Source organism: Rhinichthys klamathensis, unplaced genomic scaffold (assembly GCF_029890125.1).
Source record: "Rhinichthys klamathensis goyatoka isolate OS25496 unplaced genomic scaffold, OSU_Roscu_1.1 h1tg000020l_1, whole genome shotgun sequence".
In the NCBI taxonomy this organism is placed as follows: domain Eukaryota; kingdom Metazoa; phylum Chordata; class Actinopteri; order Cypriniformes; family Leuciscidae; genus Rhinichthys; species Rhinichthys klamathensis.
This window is the reverse complement of record NW_026606571.1, coordinates 1,641,292-1,663,268: the sequence shown is the minus strand read 5'-3', so window position 1 is coordinate 1,663,268 and position 21,977 is coordinate 1,641,292. Positions and strand designations below refer to the sequence as shown.

The following is a 21,977-nucleotide window of genomic DNA, read 5'->3' as shown; positions in this document are numbered from 1 at the left end:
GATTAGTACAGTGTCTTGCTATCCTGTGACATGAACCTTACCATTTGTTCCAGCCTCAATTGCGTAGAATTCATCACAGGAATACTTGATCACGGATTTATATGTTGTCTTGGCGAATTCCACACTTGCATTATGCACTTCTACAGGCTTTCCACAATCGACAACTGCAAAAGAAGGGCATTTGGTAAATTACACAGTTTATAGACACAAAGAATGACAGTGTTGCCAAAACCTATAGCATATCCATTTTTTATTTATTTAGTTTAATAAATGTTTTGCTCTTAAAATCTGTTTACGGTTGATTATTTGTCGCTTTCATTTTGAATTAAATCTGCTTATTTTTCTTTCTTTGTAATATTTTTTTCTTGTCTTTTTATGTTTATTTGTGTTTGTTATTTCAGCACATTTTAACATGTTTATAAATAACCTTGTATAATCAGTCCTATAGTTGTTTTTACATATGTTTGTTTCGTTCTATAAATAATTTAATAAGGAATGTTTAATCACTGTTTTTTTACAGAAACAAATAATTTCTTAATCAGTATTTTAGTTTTGTTTCCTAATAAAAGTGTTGAAATTACTAACAACATACATACATTTACTTGAGAAGCAAAAGAAAAAAAGAGAATATGTTAAATGAATCCACACCTCAAAAAAATATTTGCCAATGAGATCTAAAAAATAGATTTCTCTGAAAACAAGTCAAATAATTTTACTTCTGAATTAGTTTTTAATTTACTTGCATGTTCAGATTTTTCATGCAAAAAATGAAGACAATTATTGTTGTTGTTGTAGTTTTAATAATTAATTTTACCAAGTACAGTACATATTGTTATCATCCCCTTTTTCATTGTCTTTTTTCATGATAAAATGCATATCTGAAATGTTTTTAATTAAAAATGTGCTTTTGTTATGCGTCATCACGATTTCATCACAGAATTATTTTCTGAGTCCACAGTCATAATTTCACCCACTTCAGCTTGAAATAACACCTCAGGTTTTAAAACGTACCTCCTCTTTGTTGCAGTAAACCCCCATTGACGATTATACACACTTCATGCTTATCTGGGATTCTTGAGCAACTTACTGATGCAGTCAGGCAGCGGTCCATTCCAAAATCCACCCTTCAGGCATGTGGCTTGATAAAAGGGCAAAGCTTCCTCCCCCTTAAGATGCAGAAAGTCATTTTTAACTCTCTATATAGCATGCCAAGCTCTTTTTCTTAAATCTTAGAGAAAGTAAAAGAGGAAAAATGATTACCAGAATTAATTCATAGCCCAGATGACATGTGACATTGAAGGTGTCTGTCATGATGTACTGAGACTGCTGGGGCTGGATATGTCCGTGTCGAGGAGTCACGGGGTTTGGGCATGGTTGGGCTGTGAGAGAAAAGAACAGCAATGAAAACACACATTCTGGGAACCAGGCCATTAACTATTCATTTAAATGTTTATGTGATTCTTAATGCATCATGTCCAATATGTCTGCAGACAGCCATCAGATCTGAAACCCTGCTTCAAAACATTTATTTTTTGGTAGATTGCACACCATTCATCATTTTCTTGAAATGTGCTTGAGAGAGAATCCACACGAAACAAATGTAAGGCAAAGATCATATTAATCATTCTTATTACACACATTCTGGAACACAATCATAGTATTCAGCGGTCAGCCCTTTCCTAATAGAGTGCAACCGTGTCAGCGACCTTGGTTCCTGAAGTATTTTTCCCGTAGGGATTTTAAAAAGGTCTTTGTTTAAGAGTTATAAGTCTTGAAGCAAACCAAGCAGGTACAAGGTACAATCACATTACAACTTTAATTTGAACAAAACATTTAAATATTTGAATATTTGAAATTCGGACGAAAAGACAAAAGTACAGGACTGTTTACTTAAAGGCAGGGCAGGCAATTTGTTCCAGAAATATTTTTTGTTACTGGTTGAAAGTCTCTTCACATCCTGATAGCAATCACTAAGTGGTCTAAGTGTATTTATATGCATATATTATTGTCTTTGGAAGGCGTAAGATCAAAAAATGTTCGTCCAATCATTGAATTCGGTCCGAATGCAAAGATACGATGCCTACCTGCTTGTCATTGTATGTATTTTTATACCTCCGCAATTAACACCAATCAACGCCGAGATTAAACTGCAGCAGTCAAGTCAATGTTCATTATTATTGTAATGTTATGTGCTTAGTTTAATACTGTCTCTTGTGACAATTTTGTTTGCCTGTGTTTTGGAGGAGGAGTGGCTTTGGAGACGCTCTGAAGGGAGGGTGGGATCTTATGCTTTTAAAGCTAGCTCGCTATTGCTAGCCTCTCTGAAAATGACCTACCTAAACGTTAACACCTTTGATAGGGAAATAACTACAATCTCATGAAGTATGCCAATTACAATCTAAAACTAAAAACTTTGGATGATTATACTGATTTATAAGATGATGATTAGGCTATATTTGTAGAAACAACATATTGTAAATTTATTGCAAATTATGCATGTATTTAAGTAGTTTGAGAGCGTAGGGAGACTGACTTGATTAGTGCTAAAGAGTTCTTCTGGTGCAATTAGCTTGTTGAAATTTTCTGATTGGTGAGGATTTCTTTGCAGAAAAATGGGTAGTGTAGTTTTTTTACCAGGTATTCTGCTATTGAACATGATTATTTAAAACATAAGATAAAATAATGCAGGCGGATGGCTTCAACAAAAGCATATACCATTGATTAATAACCTTAGCTCAAAGGTCTTTAAAGGTTTAAAATGTATAATTCAAAATCAATTCCCCTATGGGATTTTTACTTCTGGAACTCGACTGTTGCTGCAGTGTATACTGAACGTAATCCATGGCAACGTTGTATCAATCCACTCATTTGGTAACTGAAGCCGGCGCTTCATCGAGGACCCGCTCTCTCGTTTCTACAAATGCATGTTGCATTTGTTTGATTTGTCGCTAGGCTGATTGTTGTGTGTACATTGTAGTGGGCAATATCTTTTAGTGGAAGTTTTAAGATAATATACAGGTAAGATTTTAAAATATTTTCAACACAAACCAATATTTTATGTCCACATTGTCAGGGTTTTGATATGTTTCATTGTGTTTTAAGTTCTGTGCCTGTTTGCGTGTGTGACCCAGTTTCCTAGTGTGTGCCAGTTTGTTCCCTTGATTGTATATCCCATTCACCTGTTGCCCATTAATTAGCTCTTTTGCTTCTCTTTTTGGTGTATTCACACCAGGAAAGTCCGGTAGTTCACTTGCTTTGGTCCGGACCAAATCATTTTTATTTTTATTTTTTTTGGTACGGTTCGCTTTCACACTGCTCTTTTTGCAAGTGAACCAAAATTTGTAAACAAAACCACGTGTGCTAAGGTCGTCCATTCATTGGACAAGGATTCTCAAGTAGGGAAATCAGGAAGTGCAAAAAAGGCTTAACGTAAATTAACGCAGCATCATCCTTGTATTGTAACTATCGTTACATTATTTGAACTGCAAATGCTTTTTTTTTGCATCTATGCGCGATTAGACTAAAGAGAACGCTCTGTATGTGAATGTCCTGATGCACACACTCATTCATTCATTCCATTCAAATGATGCACACACGACGCGCAGAAAGACGCGCAACAGATGTAATGTAGTAGGCTACAACAGATCACTTTCCCATAACGCAACTCCGACTACGGAAGCCTGTTAACTCAAAGGCGCAGTGCTTTCTTGCAATTGGGTCGGTTCATGTTCACACCATAAACGAACCGTACCAGAGTTCGTTTGGAACCGTACCGAGACCACCTCTTCAGCTGGGTCTCGGTTCGGTTGTTTGGTCCGCACCCGAGTTCGATTGCTGTATTCACACCTGCCCAAAAGGTCCGCACCAAGGGGGGAAACGAACTAGAGTTCGATTCAATCGAACCAAACAAGGCAGGCCGCAGGTGTGAATACAAGTCCTGTCTTCCTTCAGTTCATTGTTCGGTGTCGTTGATGTTAAAGGGATACTCCACTTTTTTTGGAAATAGGCTCATTTTACAACTCCCCCAGAGTTAAACTGTTGAGTTTTACCGTTTTTGAATCCATTCAGCCGATCTCCGGTTCTGGCGGTACCACTTTTAGCATAGCTTAGCATACATCATTGAAGTGGACAAGACCATTAGCATTTCTAAAAAAAAAAATGACCAAAGAGTTTCGATATTTTTCCTATTTAAAACTTGACTCTTCTGTAGTTACATCGTGCACTAAGACCGACGGAAAATGTAAAGTTGCGATTTTCTAGGCTGATATGGTTAGGAACTATACTCTCATTCCTGCGTAATAATCAAGAAACTTTACTGCCGTACCATGGGTGCAGCAGGCGTAATGATATGACGCAGCGCCTGAAAATAGTCACCAGCTGCGTCATATCATTACGCCTGCTGCACTCATGGTACGGCAGTAAAGTTTCTTGATTATTACGCAGGAATGAGAGTATAGTATAGTATAGTATAGTATAGTATAGTATAGTATAGTATAGTATAGTATAGTATAGTATAGAGTAGCAAGAATCGCTATAAAGCCAAAACAATCTCTGTTACCTTAAATTATATGTTTATCTCTTTAAAGCTGCTTTGAAACAATCTACATTGTTAAAAGCGCTATATAAATGAAGATGACTTGACTTGACACTGTGGCAGTAGTAATGCAATATTTAGAAAATTTACTCTTGTACTCTTGATACTCAAGTACTTTTAAAAACAAGTACTTCAGTACTTTTACTTAAGTAGACATCTGACTGTAGTACTTTTACTTGTACTTGAGTAAAATTTAGCAAGGGGTATCTGTACTTTTACTCAAGTAACAAAGCTGTGTACTCTGTCCGCCTCTGCCCGTGACACACATATTTATTTAATTAATATGTAGTAGTGATGTAATATGTAGGATTATGCAGTTAGCTGCTCATTATCACAAAATAAACTGAGGTTGGGTATACATTATGCTTTACTTACCATAAAGGTACATAATAGGGGGTTGTAAACTACCTGTGCTGGTATACTTGATCTTCCAGCCTTTGTTTTTCCCAGAACCGTCTGAGCGGAAGGTCACATGCACTTTGTGAGTTCCTGTCTCTATTTTTCTTGGTGGGGTCCTGCCACAAAATGGGCCGTACTCCCTTCCACCTGCAGTGATCTTAAACAAAACAGTTTGACTTGTCAGTGAATACAAATGGCTACATATAAACAAGCCTCTTGGGAGGTGGGAGGGTGAGGAGAAATAATAGGTGGTTGTGGAGGGCATGAGAGAGCATACATTATGTATTCAACAGCCTTCAGGTCAGTGATTAGTGGAGTAGTCTGACACTTAACAGTGCTAAGGGGACCATTTTTGTTTTAGAGGCAGTGAGGGTGGAAACAGCTAAACTCAAAATTACAAATTTGCTTAGCATAACAAGATGTTTAAACCCATAAAAAGGGAATTGGATTCCAGTCATTAAAATCAAATGAGCTTTAATGCAGAGTATAAAATCAGTTCTGAAAAGTAAACACTCTTAAACACTTAGCAAGCAAATCAAGCATATGGAGAGCCAATCTTCTCTGTGTAAATCACTCTAAAATCAATATTTTCTAACACTCAACAAGGGCACTAGAAGGCAGATTATGTCTCTCTTCAAACAGTATTTGTACTGTAAATATACTGTAAACGAGTCTTCAATTTAAAGTGCAGCATTATGACGGATTTGTGGGGATTCTATAACCATATAAAATATTTTATTACATTTAGTACACTGTACACATCAATGAGTTAATTTTCTTATAGTTCTTCTACATTTATTCGGAACTTTAATCATTGTATTATGTTAAAAATCTGGGCACGATTTTTATGGTTGGGGCCAAATTGACCCTAACTGGATTCAATACAATTAAACCAAAAATCTATGAGAAAAAGAAATGTAAGTGTAAAAACAGCAAATCTTTAGCATTAATACTTCTCACACATTGCAAAAAAGCATGAGAACATTTGATTTTTTTTTCTGTATTTTACAACCGATTTAAAAATAAATCAATCTCATAAACTCTGAATATTATTAGGAGTATTTTTATCAGGTAGAGGTATAGACTTCCCAAAGGACCCAGTACCCCATTAAAGTGACCGAGATGTGTCCACACACATGCTATTATGGCTGGTGTTTTAGGTTTGAACTACCATCCTGCTGTCAGAGCTTGCAGATTGAGAAATAACCAACCTTAAGGATGTCATAAGGGCAGTGGATTTCAGGATGAGTCTCCACATCAAACAGGTCTTGGAATTCCAGGGTCACTTGGAAGCCTTCCATCAAACTGATGGTGTAATCACAATGGCTCATCTTGGGATAAACACCTGGGTACTCTGGACTGCTCAGTTCTCCTGACCTCTCCTGAAACACCTGCCCACTACACTCAGCTACATTGGGAAAAAGCATTTTCACACCCACTGGAAATTGTCAAACGCACACACACACATACATTAAACCGACAACTATCCATGCTGCATTTAACACAGAGGACCGCAGGAAATTGCAACATTGATTTGGGATGCTCAGAAGCAAATAAACGTTTCCACCTGTAAAATGGCCAGAGAAAGTGCTTTCTGTCACTGCATCTAGAGTGAAATTTATGAAGAGTTACAAACATTACGTGCATGAAAGTTAGATACTTTAGCAAATGCAAACTCTTTACAGCTAAAAAATGGTTATGAGATAGAAACAGTCAAATTTTTCCAGGTAGTAAATTTGCTATTATTTTTTGCAGCTGAATGAGATCATAAATGAGAGATGTGCAAAAAAACACAAATAAGTGAACATCTTTACTCAAACCACTTTAGATGCAAAAATCACTGGTTGCCCCATGCAGATAGTTGTTGTTTAGATTCACTGGATGCTATTACCAACTAAACTGTGTATCATCACGAAGATTTAGGCTTTGGTTTAGATTTAGGACTTTTAAGCTTTGATATTTGACCACTATTTATGATAAAAATTATTATAGCAATGACAGTAATTTTATTTTTTATTTTTTTATCAGAAGTGCAAAATCAACATGCAAAATCAATCAGTAGTAAAAAGACACATACATATTCAATAGCATCATCAACATCATGTTGTTCCAAACCCATTTGTCTTACAAAAAACACAAAAACACAAAAGATGAACATTTGAACATTTTCTTTGTTTGCTATTTTCCAGGCCATTAAAATAAATGGGGACTAGAGCTGTTAAGCTTTATGATGAAAGAAGTTCTATTGTACTTGTGCATCCTGCGTGAAGCTTGAAAGCTTCAAAATAATACTTCATCATAAAAGCATAATTTACTGAATCTATAAAAGTAATATTCATTGAAAACCTTCACATGCACTCTATAAGCAAATTCATGGAATAAGTAGTGATGGCTGATTTATAAAATAAATAAATCTTTTGAGTCAATTCATTTAAACAAATCAGTTGATTCAGTCAATGATTCATTCATGAATTGACTCATTGACTCAATAAGTATTACTTACTGGATGGAAAGATTTTCAGTGAATAATGACTGCAATTTCTCACAAAAAGAAATCGAATGGCTTCAGAAGACTTGGAATATATGCCAGCACAGGAGTCACATTTAGAATTTCCCATTTTGTGTTCCACCGAAGAAAAAAAGTCATAAAGGTTTCGAACATTGAGGGTGAATAAATGGTGACAGAAATTTTATTTTTGGCCATACTATTAATTTAATAAATGAACCCCAACAAGTGCAGATGCAAATAATTGCTATGAAGAATCTCAGGGTGAAGGTCTACTAATTCATATGATTAAATGATTCAGACACAAGTCATTGTTTCTGTGTGATATGATGTGATGTCTCTATCTTCCCCATTAGCAAAGAAAAACAATTAAGAGGCATGTCTGGCCTGGTAATTGTGATTAATTACCCATCATTAGCACAGTTTTACAGCTAGAAAAAGGTATCAATTTTCAACTGATCTCTATAACTCTGTTCCCTAAGGAACCAATGGTAATTAACCTGGATTCGCTTAGAGTGACAGAGATCAACTGCTTTATACAGGCACACTAGTGAATCATCAGTCTGTTGCTGAAGCGTGCTTCAGGCTAAAGCCAGTTAGCGCTGTCCAGAACCGCAGTGAACATTAGCACTTTAAATGAGAGGAGTTTTTGGAGCTAATCCATTTTTCTGCCAAAAGTTTTCACAACCTGAAGGTCGAAAATGTAAATATGCCTATTCGAATGCCCACACAATCCTCGCTTATATCGAAAAACGCTATGCAGTTAGTTGAGGGCACTCTATCAATGATATAACAAACCCTCGCCTCTACTATTTGCTGGCTCTATTTCCTGCTGGATTATAGGCCAGGCTAGCTCAATCAAGAGCTGTTGACAGGGCTGATAGATAGTGTGTGGTGAGCTGTGTCTGGCCAGCCTGCTGCTGTGACCGCTGTTTCAATAGGTCTGTGATGCACAAGAGTCACTACTGGAGCATCAATCAGTACTGAGCTCTATGACAATATGTCCTAAACATTTAAAGATGTGTTCAGGTCTTACACAGGTAAAAGTTGGGTTTCTTCTGATTAAAAACTTTTACATATTCGATTACAGTTAAAGAGACTGTTGCTCATATATGAGTTTATTGCTGTTTGTGGTTAATGGTTAAACTGATAATCACACTTATTTTGCTGTATATATACACTCACCGCCCACTTTATTAGGTACACCTGTCCAACTGCTCGTTAACACTTAATTTCTAAGCAGCCAATCACATGGTGGCAACTCAGTGCATTTAGGCATGTAGACATGGTCAAGACAATCTCCTGCAGTTCAAACCGAGCATCAGTATGGGGAAGAAAGGTGATTTGAGTGACTTTGAACGTGGCATGATTGTTGGTGCCAGAAGGGCTGGTCTGAGTATTTCAGAAACTGCTAATCTACTGGGATTTTCACGCACAACCATCTCTAGGGTTTACAGAGAATGGTCCGAAAAAGAAAAAACATCCAGTGAGCGGCAGTTCTGTGGGCGGAAATGCCTTGTTGATGCCAGAGGTCAGAGGAGAATGGCCAGACTGGTTCGAGCTGATAGAAGGGCAACAGTGACTGAAATAACCACTCGTTACAACCGAGGTATGCAGCAAAGCATTTGTGAAGCCACAACACGCACAACCTTGAGGCGGATGGGCTACAACAGCAGAAGACTCCACCGGGTACCACTCATCTCCACTACAAATAGGAAAAAGAGGCTACAGTTTGCAAGAGCTCACCAAAATTGAACAGTTGAAGACTGGAAAAATGTTGCCTGGTCTGATGAGTCTCGATTTCTGTTGAGACATTCAGATGTTAGAGTCAGAATTTGGCGTAAACAGAATGAGAACATGGAACCATCATGCCTTGTTACCACTGTGCAGGCTGGTGGTGGTGGTGTAATGGTGTGGGGGATGTTTTCCTGGCACACTTTAGGCCCCTTAGTGCCAATTGGGCATCGTTTAAATGCCACGACCATGTCCATCCCTTTATGGCCACCATGTACCCATCCTCTGATGGCTACTTCCACCATGTCACAAAGCTCTAATCATTTCAAATTGGTTTCTTGAACATGACAATGAGTTCACTGTACTAAAATGGCCTCCAAAGTCACCAGATCTCAACCCAATAGAGCATCTTTGGGATGTGGTGGGACGGGAGATTCGCATCATGGATGTGCAGCCGACAAATCTGCGGCAACTGTGTGATGCCATCATGTCAATATGGACCAAACTCCCTGAGGAATGCTTCCAGCACCTTGTTGAATCTATGCCACGAAGAATTGAGGCAGTTCTGAAGGCAAAAGGGGGTCCAACCCGTTACTAGCATGGGGTACCTAATAAAGTGGCCGGTGAGTGTATGTATATATAAAAATATATATGATTTTATTATATTTTATAATTATATAACCATGCATGTGCATGGTTGCCAGATTGAGAAGATTTAGCAAAACACTGGGCAGAAAATGTAGGAAAAATAATAGAGGCTTGTTACCAATGCAAGATAACGTAAATGTCTAAAATGAAAATAAAAAAGTTTTCAGGACAAATAATGCGATGATTATATTTAATTAATCGAGAGAAGCAGAAATCATTCGAAATTAATTGCGCAGCATGGAAAATGGCTTGTTTGGATATTGTGGGATCTGTGATGTCACAAGGGCAAATATATTTGCATATGCTTGCCTCCAGAGCAAGACACCCACGGATAGTAATAGGAGTGAGCAGGGCACAACATAACACGGGCTAGTTGTAACACACAATACTTCCACACATGCTAGCATGACAAAACTTAGTGTATTGACTAGCTGCCATATCAACACTATGTAGAGAAAAAAATGCGCCTTTGAAAGATATCACTGAACATTAATTTAACCATAGCAAAAGTAAATTTCTTACTTATGTACATTTTTCATCTCTATTTTTTGTGTTTTAAAATGAGAAAAATCTGATATTATTTTAAGCTCCAATCTGTTATTTAACAGTTGAGATAGGTTTTAAATATGGATATTTTTCTTACACAAACGCACCACTTCACTTCAGAAGGCCTTTATTAACCCCCCAGAGCCGTGTGGAGCACTTTTATCATGGATGGATGCACTTTGATGGACTTCAAAAAATATAGAGCCATTCACTGCCATTATAAAGCTTGGAAGAGTCAGGACATTTTTTATATATACCTCTGATTGTATTCGTCTGAAAGAAGAATGTCATATACACAGGGTGCGATTTGTGAAATAAACAGAGGGGGGGATGTTTTGAAACATTTTTATTCATAAAAATAAATCATGAGAACATGACCTTCATCACTGCATTTGCAGGAATTGTAAAATATTTTTTCTTATTAACTCATGAAGTAGCCTAACGCAATATTTTTACTCTAATAGCTTATCTTTCCCCACACATATGAACTGTGATCATGCACAGCGAAAAAACATGCTATTAATAAATGAAGGAAATATATCAGCCTCTGCTGAACACGGACTGATTGCAAAGTTAAACCATCACAGTAGAATTATCTGTCAATTCGCCTCATTCGCGCGTAAACGCGTCTTCACATTGACTTAACATTGAAATCACTCACGCCAGACGCTCAAGAGTGAGCGAGTAATTAAAAAAACCTTTGCTTTAGCCTCAATTGAGTGTAACACAATTGTGTAACTTCGGCCATTCTCAGTGGTGTGACTGGGACACTAACTCTGCTTGTCATCATAGAAACAGATAATCAGATTGTGATCTTTATTCCCGCTTCAGTAATATGCTGAATATGCTGCCGTCCTTTCGACACAGAGCTCCACTGCCCAGCGGACCTGCAACCGTCTCGCAAGTGTTGATAGGCTATTACTCGTGAGGTGTAACCAATCAGATAGCGCCGTGGACGGGACATTGAGTTGAATGGTGATTACAGAGAGGCTGCGGCAGCTATAGTAGAGCCAGCCAAAGTAGCGCATTTTAAAATAAAATTGACTTTAATTAAACCACGGACCCCTGATAAGTTTTGTGATCCGTCTCGCCTCTAGTGTAGTAGCACTGATCACTTTGAGGGGGGGATAAAAATAATTAAGCAGAGGCAGGGATACATTGACCAGAAAGGGGGAAATCCCACTCATCCCCCGGGAAATCACACCCTGCATATACACCTAGGATGACTTGAGGGTGAGTAAATCATGAGCTAATTTTCATTTTTGGGTGACCTATCCCTTTAATCACATGCAATAGCGAGTGGGTGATACTGTTTCATATGCAATGACGTTAGCCAATCATAACAGTGGCCGTTTACTGACCAGCCTTAAAGGAGCCGCTCCTTAAAAATGTATCATTTCAGACAGAGAGGCAGAATGAGGGTTGAAAATCTTTGTTTTTCTGCATATATATTTGTTTTGCTGTTGTTGTTGCATGAGTGAACTTCAAGGAACATATTAAAATCATGATGCGCTTTTAGCTGCACAATCAGAGCGTTATCATGAACAGTGGCCAATACAATTCTTAATCAATGAGCAGAAAAACTACAGGCCAGGGTTTTCATCTGTTCTGATATCAGCCTTACCAGGGCAGTGTCTTTTATCATCGTGGAGTTGGAATCCCAATCGGCAAGTGCAGTAAAATCCCCCCACATAATTATGGCAATTATGGTCACACACAGGCTCTCCATCCATAGTGCTCAGGCACTCATCAATGTCTGTAAAGAGTAAAACGAGGTCGTTTAGCAACCGTTCTCATTCGGGTTTAGACATCCACTAAGATCAATTCAAGTATAATAAAAAAAGCATATATATATATATATATATATATATATATATATATATATATATATATATATATATATATATATACAGTATATAATTAAAATAACTTTAGGATATACTGAATATAAACTTAAAATCTATTTCATTTTAGACTATACAACGTTATAAACAAGTAAATATACAATATTTGATTTATTTAGCATTTTAAAATGATCGTCTAGTTCAACCCTTTAGCCTCTACAGCAAGAGGTGACAGCGGAAGAGAGACACAGTCATGCTATGAATCCATTGTTTCCATCACCTTCAGCAGAAAAAAATGCCTGGAAGCCTGTGAAACGGCCCTCATTGGAGTAATCTGATCTGAAGAGCACGGCCATGGTGTTGCTGGCAGAATAGATGACAGTGTTTTTGGGAGCATCACCGTAATTTGTCTCCGTTTCGCCACAGAACCGGACCGTCTCATTTCCTTCTGATAACACCTGAACAGTTTAAGCAAGTAGTAATTATTAAAAACACACATCTGTATCCTGCATTCACATAACAATCATACTGTGCATTTCATGATAGAGAGGTTTAATCAAATGTTCAGTATTTGAGTTTTCTGATATTATTTGGAAATGGTGCTTATAGGCAACAAGTTTACTAGAAAGATGTTTACACTTGCTTGGCTAATATGTTTTGATATTTTAAATATCTGATTAATTATCAATATACTTAAATATTTTAGTAATAATCTACATTGTATATTTTTTTAAGTGTTTAATGATAAATCATTCAAATAATCCCTTCCTTCAAATAAAGGAAGTACAACTTTTTAACATTAAAGGGTCAGTTCACCAAAAAACGAATATTCTGTCAGTAATTAACGTTACTCACCCTCATGTCGTCCCAAACCCGTAAGACTTTCGTTCATCTTCGGAACACAAATGAAGATAGTTTTTAACAATATCTGAGGAATTTCTGCCCCTATTGACAGCTATATGACACTTGAAAAAGTAAAAACAAAAACAAATTATCGTAAAACTAATCCATATGAATTGAGTGGTTTAGGTTTGTTTTCGCGAGTCAATCAGGATCGGTTCTGTTTATGTTACCTGATCAATCTCTATATGTGAATTAAAGCCTAAATTAAATCTGTTCATCATATAAAGTGATCGAGTCTCTTCAGAAAAAAGCATGGATTCCGATTTTCTCAGATCGGATTCAGGCCTCACTCATATGTGGTAATAAATTGGATATGAATCGGATACGTGCATTTGCGTGTGCCATGTAAGCAGACAAATCGGATATTCCCCAGTAAATGCGACTCGTACGTCATTAAAAAAGTGACGTCAACTCAGGTGGACACCACCAACTGAGATCACATGACTTATTATAGGCGCGATGGAGGACGAAGGATACACACAGACACAGTGGAGCAATGCGGAGGTTTCGTGTCTTTTGAGTGTTTGGCAAAATTGCAGGGTTGTTACAGAAATAAATCCGTGTTTGAAGACATTTCACGAGATATGGGCAGGCACGGTTTTAAGCGCTCGTGGCTAGTGCCACCGTAAGATAAAAAACTTAATGACTTTTAAAAATATTGTGGAAAGCAAAACACTGGATAATTTTATTCGCATCTGCATCCATAGGCCTATTTCACAAAAATGGCCGCCGAGACCGGAAGTAGGGTAAACTCTTTTCCGGTGAAAGCGCTAGCAGTTACAGTCGGAGGACAATGCGGAGACTAAAAGCGGTTGCTTACCTTTTTATGTTTCAACCCAAAGAAGAAACAATTGATCACTTCACAGCTTTTCGTGTTTTGCGGGTTTTCATGGAACAACCGGGGAGAAGTTAAATCACGCCAGGCGCGTGTGAAGGAGGAAGCAGATGTTGAAATGGAGTGTTGATGCCGGTTCGGGACTGATGCCCTGACAAAACTGTTTATATTGCACTTGATTGTTACCCGATTTGCACGTCATGCACTTTTATTTATTATTATTACCTGTTGGCAAATTAAAATTGTTTGTAGAAGTTGTTTTCTGTAACTTTCTTTCCTTTTTACCTGGGTGCGCTATGCCAGGCCTGCTGTTTACTTGTGCAAGCAAGGGCAGCTGGGACATTTATTAAACGTGTAAAATACTTTCCAAACCGTTACATATAGTCTTATAAATTCAGACGTTTGTGGTTTAAAAAAATAAACATATTGGAATCATTTTAAAGTTGTTTGAACACGGAGCAGTTTTTCCCGTGAGTGGGACTGGAAAACCCGGAGTGGATCAGGAGCGGAGTGATAATAGAACGCTTCTGTGCAGAGAGGAACGGGCTTTTGCTCCAGTCCAGGCTTTGATCACATCTCCCTAAGCGGGTGAACACCTCGTCCTTCCGACCCATTCGAACTAAAATTAAGAGATTTATTACACTATTTGAGAAATATAAGCATATTTACGGCCTTGAAATAATGAAAAGGGTGATTTAAGACATAAGGACAGGGGGAAACCTGATATTAACGGAAGTCCGTCGTAGCGACGGATAACTTTAATCCCTGTATATATTTTTTAGTGTATTACTGAATATAAAATTACATTATATATTAGTAAATATATTCTCACATTTTTAAATATATGAAAATGACTTGTTTCTATGCAAAAAGTGACTTGAATGACATGTTTCATTCAATATATTGTAATATATTATCACCATATATTATTCTGTATGTTTTCAAATATACTGTTAAACCATTTCATATATTTTTCATTCATATAGGGAATATTTTCTTTTCATAAGGGGACCCCAGACAGTTAAATATTATTTTGTAACATGATTTTTTTTTAAACATGTAAAATCAATCACTTCATTTATGTTTTTAGTCTAAATATTTTTTTATTTGCCTTAATTTCATTATTAGACATACTAGCAACGTTAGGTCAAATTCACTGTAAAGATGTACAATTCTTAGTTTCATTCATGGTAACATGAAAAAGGAGCCATAATCTAGTAGTGGAAGATTGCTGCAATCTCCTGGACTAACACTTAATAACATGATTTTTTTTTTAACAAAAGCCACTAGATTTAACTCATAGCCTACAATCAGACATCATTTCAATTTATTTATTTATTGTTTTTCGATATATTAACGTTAAATGTGAGCTTAGTCATCAAGTGTCATGCCAAAAATGAATGGAACTTTTTTTATGTAAGCACTAAGCAAACGTCAAGAATTTGTCCAATTTCGATCTTTTCACAACTCCCTGAAAACTATCAACAAAACGGACAACATCAGATATTCTTACTTTTGTCAGATAACGTTATATGAATGACTGGGAGAGAAAACAAGCTGTTCAAAGTCCATTTTGAAAATGAATGGCGATTCGGGCGGGCGGCGCGACCAGAAGTCTTTTTGCCGTCTGTGTCTGGCGTTATTTAACGTCTCCCCAGTTGTTCCATGAAAACCCGTAAGACACGGAAAGCTGTGAAGTGATAAATAGGGTTGTTTCTTCTTTGGGTTGACATAAACACCATAAAAAAAGGTAAGCAACAGGACTAAACCGCTTATAGTTTCCGCATTTGTCCTCCGACTGTAACTGCTAGCGCTTTCACCGGAAAAGAGTTTACCCTACTTCCGGTCTCGGGGGCCATCTTGTGAAATAGGCCTATTGTATTTCGTGCTGTTTTACTTCCTTTTCCGGGTCAGAACGTCTACATTTGGTATTTTCAGCAGTGTATAGTGTAAATGCAAAAATCGGATACGGGTCACTTTTAAAAGATGATGTAAGCGGGTCGTCAAAAAAATCGGATATAGTCAGAAAATCGGATTTGGGCATCAAGACCTGCAGTGTAAAATAAATGCAGCCTTTATGAACTTTTTGAAGCGTCAAATTGGTAGTTGCGTAGCTGTCAATGGAGAGTACAGAACTGGCTCAGATTTTATTAAAAATATCTTTTGTGCTCCGAAGATGAACGAACGAGGTTGAGTAATTGATGACAGAATTTTCATTTTTGTGTGAACCTTGTAAAGCTTTCAATCAGCCAAACTACCAGATTCCTGATTGAAGTCTGATTTTGATTTGCACTGGCAAGAATGTCTTAATGTCTTTCTCATTTAAAACTGCAATTCTCTTTATCCAATTTCAACAGACTGATTTTTTTGTGATACCAAAATATGAATCATTACCTAGGACTTGTACACTTTTGTGTATATGTATATCCCATAAAATGACCCAACTTTTAAATCTCTGTTGAAAACATGGATCTAACCTGAACATAGTCATATTCGCAGCGATGAGAAGGCTCCAGGCTAAAATAAGTGAAGTAGAGGCGCAATCTGTGTCCTTCTGGTCCTGTGATATTCCACACCATACGCTGGTGGTTAGGGTAGACGTTTGGGAAGTTTGGTGATGTGAAGCTCCCAAACAGTCCTGTCAGCTCTGAACCAAAAGCTAATGGAAGCAGGGCGACGAAAGCCAAAGATACACTAAAACAGCAACACAACAAAAAGGTGTATCACTGATAACGTATTGAAGCTGTCACAATCCCAACACATTAAACAGAAACATAGGGGACTGGCAATTGTTCCCACTCCACACTTAACACATCAACACATTGCATACCTGTTCATCATTCCAGAACACCACAAGCTTCAGTTCATCTCACAAAAAAAAAAGTCCTGATCACCTTTGCAGAACTGTCCTCCAGGTTAATGAACCAGCTGAATAAATGGCTCTGTGTAAACACAGCGCTGAACACTGAACTTTTGGTTTTCATTATCGTCCATTCTGTCAAGTGTCAATATCAGTTATTGGGTTGAAGATATACCAGTGAAGTTAATCTCTGTTGTCAAGCTTGACATCTTTTTTCTCCTCAAACAATAGATTTTTTCATTGTTTCTCTTCGACAAGAAGAGAAACAATCACACAAGAAAGCAGTAAACACATTCAGAACAAGTAAATCAAACATTTGATTAATTCTGATTTTATATTGACTATTATATTATTCTTACTTTTAAAACACCTGACAGCAAATGAACTCTCATTTTTGGAATGTGTCCTTCTGACCAGTCGTCAATAATTGATTTCCCCCCCTCTGTGTGTAAATGCAAACACAACTTTAGTTTGTAGAAATTAATTCAAAAGAACAAAACAACAGACCTTAACAATTTTATCTTTATAGCTTTATCTAACACGTAAGTTTTACAATGCTTATTTAAATATAGTGGGGTCCAAAAGTCTGATACCAATTGCATATCTGAGTAAAAAAAAAAAAAACATTGTGAAAGATTCTGAAAACACAAAGTTATAAGATTTAAAAACAACAACATTTTGATATAACATAAGAAATCACAAGGTTACTGATCAAATAAGTACAATTGTGACACTGAGCATTTGGACTAAAGATATTCTGAAATTTATTTTAATTTTTTTTAATGAACTTTTCACTCAAATTCCTACAATATCATTGACCATGGGAAAAATATTTAGAACTTTCACTATTCTATGTACAGTAAATACTGTAGCACATGTTCCCTTTGAAATTCCCACATGAATTATGGAATTCACTACATCTTACACTACGTAATACCTAATCTGTGGCTACATTCAAGACCCAGTTAAAAACATATCTATTTAACATGCATTTTGGATAATGTGATTATATGTATCCTATGTGACTGTAATATTTATGTGGGTGTCTAAATGTATTGTAATGTACAATGTAAAGCGACCTTGAGCTTTGGAAAGGCGCTATATAAATAAAACTTCTTCTTCCCTCAAACTCATAATTGTCAAATTGATTTGGAGCCATGTACTTCTTACATTTGGTACTTTTGCAGAACTGATAGACGAATGCCTAGGTGAAGGAAAGAAAATCTTGTCAGAAGACTAAAAAAACTCTTATATATTGTAATATGGTCACCAATACTGTAATGCAGTTCGGCCGAGGATACTGAATTTTTTATTTTATTTTACTGTAATTGACAGTATACTGTATTGTATTGCATACCAAGTTCGTATTCAATTCTTTGGTATTTTAACTTTTATTTTCAAGTGCTTTTCATCTACTGCAAGATTTCTTTACAGAAGTGTAATGAAAATACACTTTTCTTAAAGCTGTTGAATTTCACTGTATTTGCACCCCTTTATTTTTGTTGTATAGCCTACTGTAATAGATATTAAACTGTAAAATGATTCCTGATTGCCAAAAGGAGGTTTTTATAACAGAGTTATGAATTGATCTCACTAGTGTTCTCTAGGCAGTGGAGTGTGTATTTGTTGGGTTTTGTGTCATCTGAGGCCAAAGTTTGGTCAACGTTTTTGACTAACATATTTGAATTTAAAAGTGGAAGTTTGAGGCTTGTACAAGCTGGTGTGTGGTTTTGAGATTGTGTTGTGAGAAAATGGTGAATTGTTTCATCAATTGTGTGTTAGCAATCAAGAAAAACTGGGATAAGAACAGATATTAATCATGATGTAGACTCCAATAAAACTGTCATCTGTCATCCTGCTAAACAGTGAAAAAAGAAATCCAAATTTATATTATAAAATGGCTTTTCCAACACCAATTGTTGCTCACTTTTGACTGTGTTGTGATAATGAATAAGAGACATAACATTGCAAATGTATGAAAGGCAAAAGTATAACAGTCACACTTATATGAAAAAAGGATTTACATCCCTATGACATTTTCAGACATATGAGTTGCGATGTGCCACAGGCGGATGTTTATGATGAAAAAACAACAGGTGACACTGAAAGCCTGTTGCCGTCGCATGTGCCAATTACCCTGAGAGCAGAATTAATTCTAAATGCCTTTGTAATGCCACAGTCCCTTTCATTTAAACCTCTTGGCACAGAATGAGATGGTTATTTAATGATTTAAAAAGATGGTTTCAGTACGAGTGAGAAAAAGAGAGAGAGAAAGAGGGTTAGCAGGAGAGAGAGAGAGAGAGAGAGAGAGAGAGAGAGAGAGAGAGAGAGAGAGAGAGAGAGAGAGAGAGAGAGAGAGAGAGAGAGACTAAGTGAATAAAGCGACAAATGGTCCATAAGCAAGCTTATAATAGACCCCTCATTTCCAATGCACTACGCTGGTAAAGGCTGATGTATGAGGAGATTACAACAATTATCCTCATAAATGACAATGGTAATTTCCAGCTGCACATGCCCATGCTGATTGTGGCTGTCAGGTGTAACGCGCTGACCTCTGTCATCACGCGTGCTTGAGAGGTCACAGGTTGTTGGGACACAGCTGAAGTGATTCTAAGGAGGAAACAACCGTTCACATTGATTTATGAGACTCCCTCGAGTACTCTGACTGGAAACCTCTGAAGGCATCTAGGTACCTGCATGTTTTAGGGAGGGAAAGTACTTTTTTTTTTAATTCTATTTGAAAGAAATTAAGATAAATATTTGGCTTAAATGGGTGAAGTTTTTTCTTTCTTTCAAAAAAGTCATAATTTGGACAAACAAGCTGCAAAGTGGATTAAAATGATTTGATGAGTCACTAAATGAGTTCATGGAATTTTTTTTCCCTAAAGGTACATTATTTAACTTTTTTGTTCAAAATTAACAAAACTGAAATCATCAATACATCATCAAACCTTCTTCCAAAACGTGTTTTTGTCTTACCCTCATTCACTATGGAAAGCCTATTATAAGCGTTTATATTTAAGACCTAGTGGGATTTTTAGTGGAAAATTGTGTACATATGTCACTCGCCCTTGCGTGTCTTGTCATATCCGTAAATAGATGCTGCTAGTATTCTAAATTAGAATTAGTGTGTCCCAAATCGTAGTATTTTGAAATCAGTATTCCAAAGACACAGATGGTCTACTATAGGCTACTTTTTCTGGTTAGAATCCAAAGTGCAGATCTGTGCTCACTCTAATGGCTATTATTGGCCAAAACCCATTGCGCATTGGATGAGGATACAAACGCGAATAAAAAGTGTTAAAAAACTACAAACATGATGGATGTGTGTGTCCGACGGTTAAGAGAGAGGTTTAGATAAAGGGGTATGAGTGATTAAAAATCAGTATCTAACCTGACGAAAAGATATTTATTCAATGTTATCCACATTATATTTCATCTGCAACAGCATTGTGAACTTTTGTAAAGATACATTTGGTCATTAACTTTTAAATGCATCAATATGCAAATTGCAAACACACGAGGAGAGTTTTCTCTGCATGAAAGACCCACGACTGGCAGATGAACATGCTACTACATTTCTCTCAGAAACGGTATAAATTAAATTAAATTGAATGTGGAGGATTTTAACAAGAAGATTGACAGGACAATTTAAACGGTGACAGGATGCATGTAACTAGCAACAGAGCTGTCAGTTAAAGATTATGAGGTAGTATGTACTACTTAGTAGTATGCTTGCCTACTATTCTGCTACACACTCAAAAATATGTACTTTTTCCTTCACAAAAACGGAACTGTACTTTTTCCTTCTTTTTTTAAACAGCCGAACTGAGGAGAGTCTGCAAAAAGAGAACGCGACAGAGCTTGTAATAAAACGAGAATCAACATTGGCTTGGCTTTTCAGAGATGAACTGAGGAATTTGAAATGTTGTAAAAGCATCACAGAGATACCGATTGACATATAATTGACATATATGTAGCTCTAGTTCATTGTAAAGCATTATCTATTGTGAAGGGTCATTTCATTATGATTGTTCGTTGTAACACTGTGCTGGAATTTATTTTCAAGGAAGTACCGTGTCTATTAATAGGTAATTCCATATATCTACAGTAACAAAAATCAGCTATAATGGTAAAAGATGAATGTTTCTATGATTTACTTAGAATGCATGGCTGTCAATGGGGAGCGAATAGAAATATTAGCAGAGACTAACTGTCTTATGCTAACCAGCCAAACCCCTAGTTAAATCTAACGTGAAATCACTTCGTAAATCCACATGTAATCTCAACTATCCATTCCAATAATGGTAAAACAATTATATTCCAGGAGAATATTGAATGAAATCTGCCAATTTCTTTTGACGCAAAGCATTAGTTGTCGAGAAAGCACAATAATAATTAATGTTTTTACCATCTTCACGTTTGCTAATAAAGCAAGATTTTATACAATAACAAGATCAAATGTAGGCTATAGATAGCGCAAATTGATGTTAATGATGTTAATGAGTTAGATAATCAATACATTCATTTACTCACAAGTGACTCTACGTCAGAGACCAGATACTTGTCTGTGCATCAGCAACTGTTGGCCCATGTCTAATTCAAACACTGTTAACAGCTCTTTACTTCCTTTTATAAGTAGATGAAGTTCATTTTGAAAAGACGAGTCACTGTACTTGCATTTTCTGTTGCTGAGTATGCACTACAACCTTGAGGACATGAAGCATTATAAGAACTATAATTAAAACAATTCATCATTCTATCAGGCCATAGACATATTCCATCCCATTAGCCTTGTTTTGAATATTTCTGTGTAGCTTTGTATTGAAAAAGCATCTCAGCCTGGAAACAAATAAGAGCATGGATCCAAGCAAGAACTAGCAATTTTGCACAGAATCCATTCAACGAAACTAACAAAAGGATATTTACATTCACATATTCAGAGCCTCATAAACTGGTTTCTGAGCAGCCCAGTAATGCTTGCTGTACCATGTAATGAAGTGCATCCTGATAAGACGCCAGACAGTATACTGTCACTTTGATGTGGAACGGGAGCACTGTGAACACAAAATACATATCCAGAATCAATAATACCAATGAAGAAACAG

At 36.7% G+C, this 21,977-nt stretch overlaps 1 protein-coding gene across 3 annotated transcripts in view; it reads right to left on the bottom strand.

The window, feature by feature from the left end:
• The window catches only part of masp2 (MBL associated serine protease 2), a 38,764-nt gene that overhangs the window by 1,923 nt on the left and 14,864 nt on the right, over nucleotides 1–21,977 (bottom strand). Inside the window, exons 1-9 of one of the 3 annotated variants that reach the window (XM_056239428.1) lie at nucleotides 16,840–16,986; nucleotides 16,487–16,703; nucleotides 12,552–12,729; nucleotides 12,052–12,183; nucleotides 6,205–6,431; nucleotides 5,003–5,150; nucleotides 1,261–1,379; nucleotides 1,088–1,166; nucleotides 42–164 (exon numbers count right to left, since the gene is read on the bottom strand). In XM_056239428.1, coding sequence (XP_056095403.1) covers nucleotides 42–164; nucleotides 1,088–1,166; nucleotides 1,261–1,379; nucleotides 5,003–5,150; nucleotides 6,205–6,431; nucleotides 12,052–12,183; nucleotides 12,552–12,729; nucleotides 16,487–16,703; nucleotides 16,840–16,850 — 1,234 coding nt within the window. In that variant the 5' untranslated portion in view covers nucleotides 16,851–16,986. Of the gene's footprint in view, nucleotides 1–41; nucleotides 165–1,087; nucleotides 1,167–1,260; nucleotides 1,380–5,002; nucleotides 5,151–6,204; nucleotides 6,432–12,051; nucleotides 12,184–12,551; nucleotides 12,730–16,486; nucleotides 16,704–16,839; nucleotides 16,987–21,977 lie in introns of those variants that run through there. The other 2 variants (XM_056239429.1, XM_056239430.1) reach the window with 2 other exon arrangements.